We start from the raw sequence: 14,711 nt of genomic DNA on the forward strand, positions 1-14,711 counted from the left end.
GTACACCTATTGTAATTGGGGGGAAACCCCTGTTATAGGTAATAATAATAAATAAATAAATAAATAAATTGTTTCTCCAGCTTTGAGCAAAGTCAGCAAATACCAGTCAGGAGAAAGTGATACCGCGAATAACTAACTGTGTTATCAACTAATTGGGAATATTAAGTCAAAATAATTGTAGCTCTACATACTAAGCAAATGCTTACATATCTTTTTGTGTTTGCATCGGTAACGTTGTGGACAATATAGTTTTATTTAGTTTAAAGTCTCACTACTATGCAACGAAACGGTAATAATGAGATGAATGATAATGGTGGAATAAATGGACTGTGGGAAGAAATGGGAGAAGTCTAAGGAAATCCATGCACATGGTGTTCTCCACCACAAAACCCACTTGGCGAGAGCTGGGATCGAAGCGATAATTCACAGAAAATATCAGTATCCTTTCTCGAAAACTGCGAAGTGCGTAACTGAGGTTCGACTTCAGCTTGCCCACGGAAAGTATGTTTGTATGATACGATATCATAGTGGCTAACGGGGACGGAGGTATGGTCCTGAATCCAGACGAGATTGTGATGGGAGCGGTCTATATTTGAGGTCTTGTCTAGTCTAATGGTCTGTAGACCTACCAACTGCACCAGATTCAAGTCCTGGTAGCAGCAGCTCGGAGCCCATGTTAATAGTAGATTCTGTTCGTCATAACTTCGGTGTTGCACAAAGAACGAAAAACACTAAATCTCAACCATCTCAACCATTGACTACTATTGTCATTTATAATCTTTCCATTTATTCTACAAAGCATAAACATGATATGTAAATTTTTCCAAATAAATAAATTATCAAAGTGACAATAGCTCCGAATTAACTTACACTTTTTACATACATTAATTAAAAAGCAGAGAGACAAAGGACAAAGCTGAAATAATGGAATCAATGCATAATCTGAACAAAAGGATTTATTTCGCCAGAAACACACATTGAAAACAATGTAAAAAATCGTGTGTAAATCGAACTTCGGATCCTCTGGTTTGGATAATTTGAACTACGAGGGCCGTTCGGAAAGTAACCTTGCGATTGGTTGAAAAAGAAACACCAAAGTAAATAAGAAGAATTTATTATATACATCTGAAAACTACTTCTTTGCTCTATTTCTCAACATAGTTTCCATAAACATTCAAGCACTTATCATATCTCTGTACTAGCGTAGAAATTCTATAAGCATAAAAATCTCCCGCCTTGCCTTGAGCCACAGTATTTCCTGTAGCATAAGCTCTGTATCACTACGTCATATGTATAACACAGCCCTGGAAATTTGTGGAAATTCATCAGAAAGCTCCGAGATTGTGAACCTCGATTTTCACGAACTTTTCCATCAACTTTCTAAGCGAGTTCATTGGTGACCACTGATGGCCTGCCCCTCCTCTCTTCGTCATGAATGTTTGTTCGTCCACTTTTAAATGAACGAACCCATTCACAAACAACTACTTCAATCATCACGCTTGATCCATACACGGCACAAAGTTCCCGCTGAATAGCTGCTGCCGAATATTGTTTTGCAGTAAAAAAAACGTATAAGAGCTCGCACCTCGCACTTGGTGGGATTTTCTATTGCAGCACACATTTTGAAATGTTACAAAAGTGGAACCAGTGACCAGACAACCTTCACTCTACCACGGCTGGATGCAGACTGTCTACTGCGCACATTTGTGCAAAGATGGTAGAGCTGCCTCACAGTGACCAATCAGAGATTACTTTTCGAACGCACCTCGTAATTACAGTAGAAGAATGTTTAGTGCAAACAAAAGAATGCAGTTTCAACTAGTTTTCAGTAATGCAACGGCAGCCGTAGAGAAGTGTGATGATAAAGAAGATGAAGAAGAGATTGACATAAAAGTCAAGAAACAGTGTGTGCCAAACTCCAGAAATGCTTGCAAATTTAAAATGATTTTATTGAATGTCAACCAAATGTTACTAATGACGTATTTCATTCAATAAGTGAAACTGAAGATTTTGTTGATCGTGTAAAAATAAATAAATCAACGCAAATGAAAAATCTCGAATGTCTTTAATGACGAAAGATAATTAAGTTTGTTACTCGTATATGTGGTTTCGTATGTTACTTTACTGTATATGGTAAGTCTTTAATGTGTTTCACAGGTTACGTGTGGCTTAATTTATCTCCGCTAAACGTTGTTTGTTTCTTTGTGATATTTTTTATCATACAACTAAAATCCTGCCTTAAAGGTAAAATCTATTACATATTAACTATTTTTTTTACATATACTAGCTTGGTTCGCTTGGGTTTAAGCATTTAAAAATGCTTTATATATATATATATATATATATATATATATATATATATATATATATATATATATATATATATATATATATATATATATATATATATTTCAATTTTTTTCATGTACCCTTGGATTTCGAGTCCACTGTATGTATATAGAATGTGAATTCTGTACTCCTGCACTAAGGTCCAGTATCCCAACTACATTGGAGCTCGGCAAGATTTCAGTCATAAGACAGAGCACGTGGCAATTATAACAAAGCACTCCATGTAAGTAAGAAATGACGTTATAGCTAGTTGTTTCAAATTCCGATTACAGTTGTTTCAAATTCACATAAGACGGTAGATTTTTATCATCAATGACAATTGTAACGTTAATGTACTATGCATTACTATAAACCATTTGTTTATTTTTCATTACAAGTATTCCAGATATAGTTCATAAAAGACATGAAAAAAAAAAAAAAAAACCTAGGGGGTGCTTTCCCATTCTTCCCTTTGTATTTATACACCAAGAGTCTACATATCACGAAGTCACAAAACGACAGAGCAGTGTACTGATGGTTCTTGCCTAACACGTGATATTGAAAAAAAAAAAAAAAAAAAGTTTTTGTAGATTGCAAATTTTCTGTCCGATATACAGTTAATCGTCGACTTACGACCGACTTCGATTACGACTGTCTGGTTATAAGTCCGCCAGGTGGTAGCCTTCTACATAGTACAGTATGAAATACCATTCTGACCAATCGTTGGCCAACGATTTAGGCTGCTGTTACACTGGATAAGAGGTCGTACAAAATTTGATTGTGCGAACTCTCATGAAATAAACAGATTACTTAATTCTATAACCTTAGCAACAATAGTTTTCCTATATTAGTGATATATCTTTATTATTATATTATTACGTTACTACTATTATTGCAACTTTTCTTTTTATTATTATTATTACAGGTCGTTTATAATAGTAAACCCATAACATAACCTTTACAATCGGTCGCAAGTACGTGTAATCATAATTCGCGTATGAATTTGGTGGTATGTATTCCTTTTCCCATACCACATTTCTCCCATCCATTTTTATCTCTGTTACCTTACCACTGAAGACGGAGTTAGCTTGTTGCTCCGATACGTTTGGAGAATATTTAGTTTCCCCTCGGGCGGATTTATTAGTAAGTGACCAAATTTTTGTTAATAACGTAAGGAAGTTTTCAAATTAATTTCAAAATTACATTCTTACCACGAAAATTAATAATGGATGCTAAAGAGCCGAGGTTGTTCAGATGGTCCTTTTCTCCAAAAATTGTTACAAGGAAACGATTTCTACAATGGTTACGTAACGAATCAAGCTCTTTTAGAAGAATTGGTGCTTAAGAAGCTTACAGCGATAACCGATGTAATTCACTAATATAAGGAAAGTAGCCACGGGATATAGAGGTGGGTTAAACAGTCATTCCTGACCAAGAAAATTTACATGAAATATGGATAACTACAATTTATATAGTAGTTGGAAATGTTAAATAACCAACCGTCAAAACTAACATTCTTATAATGCAGTTTTAAAATAAATTTTCTCTTCGAAACATAATCTTATCCCATCTTTGTGATCAAGAAGAGGAATTTTCAGCGAGTTGGGTAGCGATTTAAAATATTGCATTTACATGTACAGAGGTAACATGTATTTAACTTGCTTTAAATTCTTATTACTGAAAATTCCTGCACTTCCAACATCTCTTGAAGTCTCTCCTGAAGCCTTGTTTACGGAGGATAAAAATAAGAGCACAAGAAATAAAAACATCACAGAAATACAAAGAAATGGCTCACCGGAGAAGAACAGTAAAGATAAACCATATTAGTTGCTGCTTGTTACACAAGTGATAAACTAAAGGTTGGGAGTGCAAGGAATTTCCGAAATCAGAAATTAAAATGAGTGAAATGATTGCGAAAATCCCTGAGTGTACTGGCATATTGTCTGGAGCAAACATTTAACAAAAAACAACGAAATTTTTAGATGGCGAAATCTAGAAAATGCATCATACACAAAACTACTTTGTCCATCAGAAACTTATTTAGTATGGTGATATATCACTTTGAGTAGGTTTCGAACTTTTTGAAATATCAGTAAAGGAGAAGGAAAGGTACAAAACTTTTGGTATGATGGGTTTTGATACCTACAATATATCACTCACTTTTATTTTAGCTCTGGGAGGAGTTTTAGTTTTTTTTTCTTTCCTTCTCCTACCCTTAATCCTGCCTTCCGAGACTGAGGTTATTTATCTTTTCTTCTCAACTATTTATATATGACACATTTTTCAACCTTTTATACACTTCTTAATTTTTGTTGTTTTCTGAATTAAATGTGCGGTCAACATTTCCTGCCTATTTTTTCTGCACGTTCCCAAATGTATGGTAATTTTCTTTCTTTTACCATGGGAACAGCTTTGCAGAACAAGGACATTCAAAAATATGGGAAACAAGAATAGAAAAAACAAGAGAATTTTACCCCTATTACGTATTTCTTTTGGACCGTTGGACGTACAGGTACAAACTGACTACTACAAACACACAATGAATATTTTATTGTATTTCCATATACTCTGGAAACTCTACCAACTATTATCATAAGTTTTTATTGAACCATAGGAATATGTGTACTACATGTTATTTCTACTTATAAGATTGTAAATGCTATTTGAAATACTCTTTCAGTTTCAAATTCCTCAAATTCACGTAAGAATATCACTTAATTGTCTAATAAGACTAATAACATGCCTTACCTTGACTAAGAAGGTTTCTAACAACATCTGTGTCTCCCCTGACGACTGCTAAATACAGTTGCTCTTCCAGAGAATCCATTACAAATAAGCCATCCTGAAGAAAGAAAGAAAAAATGGTTCAACTTCCTATCAAATTAGTTGAAATATTAAATAATAATAATAATAATAATAATAATAATAATAATAATAATAATAATAATAATAATAATAATAATAATAATAATAATAATAATAATCTCCTAGAATTGATCAACTACGAAATACCTCGATTTTAGTCCAACATACACGACATGCAAATTAAATTAAAATTCTCCACTATATTCATTTATAGGTTCCGACAGTTTGCTGCAAAATTTATAAAGCACGAAATTTGAACTGAATTTCTACACTATTTGCATCGTATAATTTGCAAATTCTCTCGCAGAACACAATAGTAATTTGTATAAGAGTTAAATGACAACTAATCACGCTGATATAGTCAAGTGCTCTATACGTTAAGCTAGCAAGTACAAGAAGTTCTATATAGTCGGTTTGGGTCTCATTTAAAGTATGCATGTTTATGATCATCCTCAGCATAATCCATTTCCAATTGTTTCCCTTCGCTTAGACACACTTGCAGAACGTAAAATGCAAACGAAAGACGTACTAGTGATCAGGGTGGAAAAAAATCATGATTTTTTTAATAAAAATCATTTTTGTTGATTTTTTTTGATTTAAATCGATTTTTTTTATTTAAATCAAATCTTTCTCCTCGTATAAAGCAAGTCGCGAACTGGAGAAAATACATTAGGAATTAATATTAAATGACAATTATGCCATTTAAGTCAAAGTATTTTGGTTTAATTTTGAATTAATCCCCAATCGTTAACCTATTTCAATCCCAAACAATGTTTCTTAAGCATTAAGGAAAAAACGTACAGCAAGGTTTATCAACACGAAACTTTTCTTTTTACGAAAGTTACTGATATTTGGCAGGGGTATATTTTTAGAAAATCGGAAATAGCCAGCGGCACGAAATACATGTCAAGTACATAAATTTCGCCTAAAATTAACTAATTAACTCTATGGCCTATGGAACCCGGAGGTTCAATGCCGTTCACGAAAACTCTCCACTGACTTCTATCCTTAGCCAACTGGATCCAGTTTCTACTTTGTATTCCTATTTCGGTGAGATTCATCTTAATATTGTCATCCTATCTGCGCCTAGATCTTCTTAATGGTCGTTTGCCGATTGGTCTTCCAGTTAAGAATTTGAAAATGTTCCTATTTTCTACATGACCTGCCCCCTGAGTCTCTTAGACTTGATGACCCTAACAATGTTTGGTAAACCGTATAAATTATGTAGTTCCTCGTTATGAAGTTTCCGCCATTCCCGTTCTTCTTGGGTCTTAATATTCGTCTCAGGATCTTGTTCTCAAATACTTTCGTCTCAGGATCTTGTTCTCAAATACTTTCAGTCTACGTTCTTCCGTCATAGTAAGCGACCATGTTTCGCAACCATACAGAACCAGGGTGTCTACCAGTCAGGCAAAGGCAGGGAATTTGCAGGGTCAGGGAAAGTCAGGGAATTTCATTGTTTCAGGGAAAAATCTTTCCCAGACTGTGAGGGATGAAGGAATGTCACTAAAATAGTCATAAATTACAGGTAATAAATATAAGTTGGGGGCGCGCTGGCTCACTGGCAGAGCGTTCTCTTCCGGTGCTTGGGGTCCCTGGTTCGATCCCAGCTCGCGCCGTGTGGATTTTGTGGTGGACAAACACCGTGCTCGTGGATTTTCTCGGGATTCTCACGTTTCCTCCCACTTTTTTCATTTCATTCATCTCTCACCATCACCGTCTTCTTTAGCCTAACCGGTATAACCGTGGGACATAAAACTGAAAGATTTCATTTTCATGATTTAAATATAAGTTACTTTGCGTGAGCTACACTAAGAAAAAAAAGAATGACAGAGTCAGGGAAAATTATAATTTAGTCAAGGAAAGTCAAGGAATTTAATTATGCTTGTTTGGTAGACACCCTGAGAACAACAGTCATATATATTTTAATCTTCAAATACCTGGAAAGAATTCGTGACAAGAGATTTTGAACTGAATAATAACAAGAATTCCTTGCTTTTATTCGACATTTTATTTCTTCGTAAATATCGTTTTCGCCTGTTAATACTGATCCTAGATATTTGAAAGAATCCACTTTATCAAAAGTATTATTCGATATTTTAACTCATCCAAAATTTGCCGTATTACGATCTCGAGGAACTTCTATGTATTTAGTACATAAATTTCGCCTAAAGTTTTAACTTTTTTTTTTCGGAAAGGGGATCAAACCCCTCTAAATACGCCACTATTATCTAGAAACAAACAGACGTGGACACAAAATAATTTTTGTCTTAAATGTCCATGGTGATTTCCCCGTTCGAATAGTTAACGATTTAAAAACCCTATGTTACGAAGAGAAGAAAGCAGGATTCTCCCGTTACCCGTTCAAAGTGGGATTTTCCCTAATCATCCTCTGCATGATACTCGTTTTCATACTGTGCTGTACATATATTTGAGTCTCATTGTACTATGATTATTATCTTCCATAGTCGAAATAACAGAACAGAAACGGGATTTTACTTATTTTCACTTCAAATTAATTTATTTCGGAATTTGATTTAAATCAACGATTTTTATTTAAAAAATCAAGTGATTTAAATCTTGATTAAAATCGTGATTTAAATCAGACTGATTTAAATCAATACACCCTGCTAGTGATGCTGTGCATTGTTGAAGAAGCGATCTTTCCTCTTCTTCATACTAATTGCAGCACCAAACCATAGAAGTCTCTCATCTCCAGAAAAGCATTATAGTCTAGTTTCTAAATAAAATTTTATTGAAAATATGTAATATAAAATCGGGAAAAATGCACTCCCTCATTATTGACCCATTTCAACTCCAAGCAGTTGAGACAATTGAAATTCTTAGATAATATTACGTTATATTCGACCAAAATTGATTTTTTTTTTAAACTTTTGGATCAAAAGATCTATATATTTCAATCAAAGATTTTCTTGTATGCCTTATATCTGAAGGACTACATACAGTGTAGCTAAACCCAAACTATCACTTAACTCAGTATGATGTGGTTGTTCCGTAGAAAACACGAATACTCCTATTTTGGTTAAGTCTAATCTAAATTTTGATGCTATATCACTATATGGGAATTAAACTTAAAACATTTGGGAAATGTGGTGCAACTGCAAAAAGAATGTGATCCACAACGATCTGTAAATACCAAAATACTTCTGATTTTGTTACAGACTCCAAAGCTAACAGCTAGGCTCACAACGGTGTAAATATCTCTGAAAGTTATGATCGAAAAGTTATTTTAATAATATATTTTAAATGCAGTTTATAAAATACACAATCGAAAATATATGAACATGTTTTCACGATTTTCTAATGGTTTAGGAGCTTGAGCGAAAAATATTGCAGATTGCCTTCCTAAAATGCTGAAATTATCAACTCTGATCATGAATACCCGTTTTGGGTGTATATTTAAATGTCTAATATACCAAATTAAAGTACAGTTCCTCTAGAGTAAAATTGTGTCTTCTAAATCGAAATATCTTTATTGGTTGGCCAGATACAGACTGAAGTACAAAACCAAGTGCACATGGCACCGCGGCCATTTTTGACTGACATTTTGAGGATGAGGGTCACATGGGATATTTTGTAACTTGTATTTGACACAAAGAGCAAATCCTGAAAAATTCATTGCGTACTACTTTTACTGGGCTATATGAAATACAATACGAAAAAAAGAACTTATTTTTTCTTGATTGTTTTTATTAATTTACAAATTTTCTAATTTTTAAGATTTGAGCACCAAATTCACGGTTGAGTGGGAACCTTGTTTACGAAAGTTATTATGGAACTCCTTTTTTCTTGAGGAGGAGGTAGCAAAATCCACTACTTTATTCTTTACTGCTTTTAACTTCATGCGGAGGGGAATTGGGGGAGACAATCTATACTTTGATTCTTGGCAGATTTTAACCCGAACCTACCCTGTGGGAACAATCAGAGCGTTCTAAAGAAACTATACACCATGTTTTCTCGTAATAAACGGTCTTTTACGCGTATTCATTTACTTGTAGAAGCTATATATTGACTAAAAAAAAAAAAAAAAAAAAACTTACCTTGTGGTTCTGTATTTATTACTATAATTGAATATTTCCTTCGTCTTTGGTGACGTTCCCACAGATGAAGGAAATATTGAATTAAAATATAAAATACGGAGGCACAAGATTAACCTACTTTTCTTCATTTTTGCGCGGTTTGCACTGCAAAATTGTTTGCATGTATATATTCAAAGTGAAAAAATCTACTCGTATCTTTGTATGAACTGCATAATTTCAACACAGTAACTATCTTATGTATTGAATTTTGCTCATAGGGAAAATTATGAATGAATGAAATTTTAATTGTTTTTACGAGAAACTTTTACAGTTTAGCGAAGTTCATATAATTAGTGGTACAATGCACGGTTTGAACTTTCATGTTAATAAACTGTTGAAAGACAAAAGCTAATGCGTTAAGTTTCGTAGAAGGGAAAATATCAAAATAAAATTTAACGAAAAACTAACAGAAGTCTACAAAATGCTGGTTTAAGACCAATAAAAAGTAACCAAAGTCATCATTATAGGGTGAGTAACATGGAAGAAAAACAAAATTTAATGTTGAACTACATGAAAGCATGGCGGGGAGCGATGAATCAGTGGTAGAACGCTAACCTCTCATGCAAGGGATCCCAGCTCCACCCAATGGGTTTTATGGTAAACACCGTATGTATGAGTGGGTTTTTCTCAGTCTTACAGTTTCCTCACAATTTTGTCATTCTACCACATCATCTGTCTCATTATCACTGTCTTCTTTAGACTCGGTGAAAAAAAAAAGACATTAAAAACACACACAAAAGACGCGTACTAAACCATAGTGGATGAATTAGCGCAGGGATGCAAATAAACAACAAAATTTTACTAGCTCAAGAAAAAAGCTACTAGTCCACGTCCCACAACACAAATCATTTACTTACCTTCGGTATAATATTAAATACTGGCCCGCACCGATGAACCACTCGCCCCGGACAAGTGGTTATTTGCATCCCTTAATTAGCGATATATATAACATGATACATCGCGTTACATACTAACGATTTTATTAACTGTACGAAGTACATATTGCCATTGGGAAGAGAAATGTATAGAAAATGTGGAGTGAAGCGAAACGGAAGTACTTTAAATCAGAGCTGTGTGTGGATCGGTTATTATGCAGATTTACTTTATATATATGAAAATATTAATTTACTATAAATAATATATTTCTTGAAAACATATGAGGCGTGTTTTAAAATTAAGTTCCGTTTTGAAATTCGGCCACTGCAGCGCTACGGTCGGCATCTCGCGAATGCGCTCCATGTACCTACATCTGTTGGCAAGTCACAGACGTCATTACGAAAACATTTTTGAAGTTGTTTCTGCCGATTGTGAATCCCGTCGACTGCGATTCGTTTTCCTAGTGCTAAAGGTATGAAAGTGGCTGAGATTCATCGCCAGATTAGTGAAGTGTATGGAGAAAGAACATCAACGATGGAATGTTACGAAAATGGGTTAGAGCCTTTAAAATTGCCGCACGAATGTTCATGATGAGGAACGAAGTGAGCGACCTTTCGTCATCACTGAAGTCTTGGTGCAGACAATTGACGAAAACGTGAAAGAGAACAAACGCTTTAGGATTTCGTCCTTACCTGATAAGTGAGTACCACATGCTCTGCAATTAAAGAAGCATTTGGGTGCCCAGCGCCACGAAAAATTAATCCATGACGAGGTTAGGCAACAAATGCCACAAACGCATTAAACTATTTAATTTAGATGAATAAATAAGATAGGGAGAAAATATACAGATAAATGAGGTAAGATAAAGATAGAAGTGTACGAAATGTATATATATCTTGATTCGCGCTTAGTTTTCAGTGCCTAGCTTACTTATATGTCCTAAATTGTGATTTTTACTATGTACCTGGCGCCCAAACGTCTGGCGCCTAAACGGCAGCGCCGAAACGGCCTGTCCCGCCTAGGGGTGGGCATGACATGCAAAATAAACGAAAATAATCAATATTATTGTCGAATCTCAGCTTTTGGAGTCGCTACACTAATTAGTGGGATACCCGATGACATTTAAGCACAATTTTAGCGGAAGGAGTAAAATACCCCTAGCACTTACAAAGGTGACAATGTGAAGGGAGTAATATGTAAAATAATCAAAGCTGACCATGTTAGTCTTGAGTTGAGTTGAGTTGATTTTAGTTTAGCGTCCCGTTCAGCAGCGAGGCTATATGAGACGTAGACCTACTGATTAACGTGGAATCCGAACCACATGAGCTCCCGCCGGGAATCGAACCCGGGTCTCCCACGCCAAAGGCGCGTACGCTAACCGCTTAGCCACGAGGGAGCTCACGTTAGTCTTGAGTCCATAGTTTTCGGGATTGCTGAGATGAATAACGATATTATCGATACCGTTTAAATCCAAGTTCAACCTCTATTGGCATAGAAGGTAAGAAGGGGTGAAAATTAAAATGTCAATAATGAACGAGATTAGTGTCGAATCCATTGGAGGTCGCTAAGGTGATCGGTGAGTCCTAATAAATTTAAGTCCAAGTTTAGTCAAAAAAGGACATGTCAGCTGGCCAGAGAAGTAATAAGGGCAGACCTGAAGGCGTTGTTTGTCGTTATTTATTAATTTTATTTTAACCAGTGTGTGTATATCTCAGTTCTACTCAGTGTGTGTAACTACGTATTTTCCAGCATATGACTTACAAAATGATATATATATATATATATATATTCTCTTCTTTCAGTTTATGTTGATATTTCGCCTCTCTCTGAAGTCATGTTCGCAATTTTTTAAAGTTTGAGGTCCTATAATACCATCGTTGTCTGTGAAGAAAATGAACACCGAATTCCCCGATTCCATTAGATACCTTTAATTTTATTCATTTTACACTTTGTTAGCAATTATTATCGATTTACTAACCCACGAATAAGAAGCATTATTTCTAGTAACTGTTTTGGTATCAAATGTTATTTCCTGATTTTCATCTGTACTTGTCACTATGCAGACTGACTTCCTTGGGGAAGGTTCTAGAACACAGGTCCCCTCATATAGGTTAGTAGCTAGGTTGGTTCCTTTCTGTACCAAAGTTTAATATTTAATTAACATAGCATTTCCGAGCGAGCGTTAGCGAGTGAAGGCGAGTTAGAGCCCCGCAGGGCACGTTGTTTTCTGTCTTTTTATTACAGCTAAATGGGAAGGGGGACCTGTGTTCTAGAACCTTGGCACTTCAATGCATACTTACTGTAATAAAAGAAATGAAATAATAATAATACGAAAAGGAATTATAACTATACAAAAAATCCTTTTCGTATTTAAATACTCTTCATTGCAGAGTTTCACAGGTTTACTTCAAGGATTTTTTCTTAAAATTATCAAATCCAAGACTTATTACAGTTTGGAATTGACAAAAATCTTGATTTGGCTTCAATTGTACGCACGATGTTTAATATCGACTAAACATATTTCTGGTCAAATTTTTGACACTAACTGAAAATAAAAAATACGAAAAAGAATTTGTACATAGTTGTAAATATTTACATTTCAGCTACCACAATTATTACAGTAAGTATACATGGAAGTCACTGTGCATAGTAACAAGTAAAAATGAACATAAAATAATAGTACTAATAATATTTGATACCAAAACCGTTGCCGGTACTAGAAATAGCAGTTCATATTCGTGCGTTACTAGAACGATAATAATTGCGTACGAAGTGTAAACTGAATACGATTAAAGAAATTAGTGGAGTTCAGGAATTAACAGTTCATTTTCTTCACAGGATTTACATAAGCAGACAACGATGGTATTATAAAAATTCCAGCATGAAAAATAAATAATAAAGTAATTTTAAAAAATTCGAACATGGTACTATAAAGAGGTGAATTATCAACATAAATTACAATAAGAGGATCACGGGTGCAAAGGTGAAAATGCGTGAGGTGTAAAAGTACTCGAATTCATAGTTTTCGGTGTGCTGAGATGAACAGTGACAGTCTCGGTGCAGTTTAAGTCCAAGTTCAGCCTCTATTGGCACGAAAGTTAAGAATGGGTGAAAAATAAAATGTCCAAATTGACTGCGATAAGTGGTGTCGAATCCACAGTCTTTGGGGTCGGAAAAACGTACGACTTTGTGTCATATGACTTTTGGAACATAGTTATTACAAATCTTGGGAAGAGTTTTTCAAAGTCACTTTGATTAAAGGACGTACTGTTGGAGGGTAAGGTGTTTCAAAAATTATGCTACAGGTAGAGTATCGTATGGATCTTTTCATTACACTTTCATTGAGGGAAGGGGATTCAAACATTTTCCGCAAATCTATTCTCCCTATGCGACGACGATTTTTCTTGGCAAATGCGTAAATAACTAAGTACAGATTGATAATATACCGTCAAACTGACATACCATAAAAACTTGTTCATTCAAAAAAAAAAAAAAAAAAAAAAAAAAACCTACTCGTCACTATCACTCCAGATATTCGCCACTTCATCTGGTAAGGAAAGTACTTTAACAAGTTAAATAACTTATAAAGACGATGAATAATGTGCACATATATATTTCTGTTACTAATATTACTAAATACGTACTTTGAATGTGTTGTTTAATAGCACAATATGATGGCAATTTAGCTAACTTCGCAGCTTTGTTTCCGTGTTAAGATTTGAGCTAAAGGTTGGTCGCCTACACACAAACGTAAGTTCCTTAGATATTCGTCTTTTGTGAATTAATAATTTTACTTCTACATTTTCCACAAAGTGGTCCCCATATTTCCTATTTGCTCTAATAAAGATATAAAAATTAACATAAAAACATCGTGCAATGACCTCCAATAATGATTACCATCTGAGCATGAACTAGATTCAATTCTATGAATTGACAACCTACAGACATAATACAGTACAGTACCATCTAATAAATATTTTTGTCTAAGTGGGTAAATAAGCAATATCTGTTAAATTTACCTGTATAGACGTCTAAAGAACTGTGCAACCAATTAAAAATTTAATAATAATATGAGTTTAAGTAAAAATCCATATTTTAAAAATCCAAACGAATAAACCAAAACAACTAACTACTTGTCTGAACTGAATAGCGTTTCTCAATTGTTTAGTAATGTCGTCTGCTTTCCAATCGCAACAGCTCTACTTTTTCCTCTTCTTCTTCTTCATCATCAATCTAATACCCCAGGCAAAAAATACTTTGGGCAGTTATAAATGTATAATAAATCAATAAACGCGTGTTACATAGTAAAGTAGTAAAAGCAGGTAGTAAAATAGTATAGAATGAGAGGTGTAACCTCCTACCGTCATGATACGAATGCACGCAAATGTTTGTGAACGTTTAACATAGGGTTGCCATATTTTAAAATTAGAAAGCGGGGGTTTCTAAACCCTAAGTACTGATGTGAACTTTGCATTACAAATACTGACCTGGGATCCTTCGGACCTCTTTTTTTTGGGGGGGGGGGGTTTCTTTGTTAAATGA

The 14,711-nt window shown here is 34.5% G+C and overlaps 1 protein-coding gene across 2 annotated transcripts in view; it reads right to left on the reverse strand.

Annotated features, from left to right (window-relative positions):
- Window positions 1-14,361, reverse strand: part of LOC145693254 (uncharacterized) — a 45,811-nt gene extending 31,450 nt beyond the window's left edge. The window contains exons 1-2 of one of the 2 annotated variants that reach the window (XM_081769085.1): window positions 14,189-14,361; window positions 5,077-5,170 (exon numbers count right to left, since the gene is read on the reverse strand). In XM_081769085.1, the coding sequence (XP_081625211.1) occupies window positions 5,077-5,155 (79 nt within the window). In that variant the 5' untranslated portion in view covers window positions 5,156-5,170; window positions 14,189-14,361. Of the gene's footprint in view, window positions 1-5,076; window positions 5,171-13,813; window positions 14,040-14,188 lie in introns of those variants that run through there. The other variant, XM_081769087.1, reaches the window with a different exon arrangement.
- Between the last annotated feature and the right edge of the window lie 350 nt (window positions 14,362-14,711).

This window comes from Thermobia domestica, chromosome 8 (genome assembly GCF_964235325.1).
Source record: "Thermobia domestica chromosome 8, izTheDome1.hap1.1, whole genome shotgun sequence".
In the NCBI taxonomy this organism is placed as follows: domain Eukaryota; kingdom Metazoa; phylum Arthropoda; class Insecta; order Zygentoma; family Lepismatidae; genus Thermobia; species Thermobia domestica.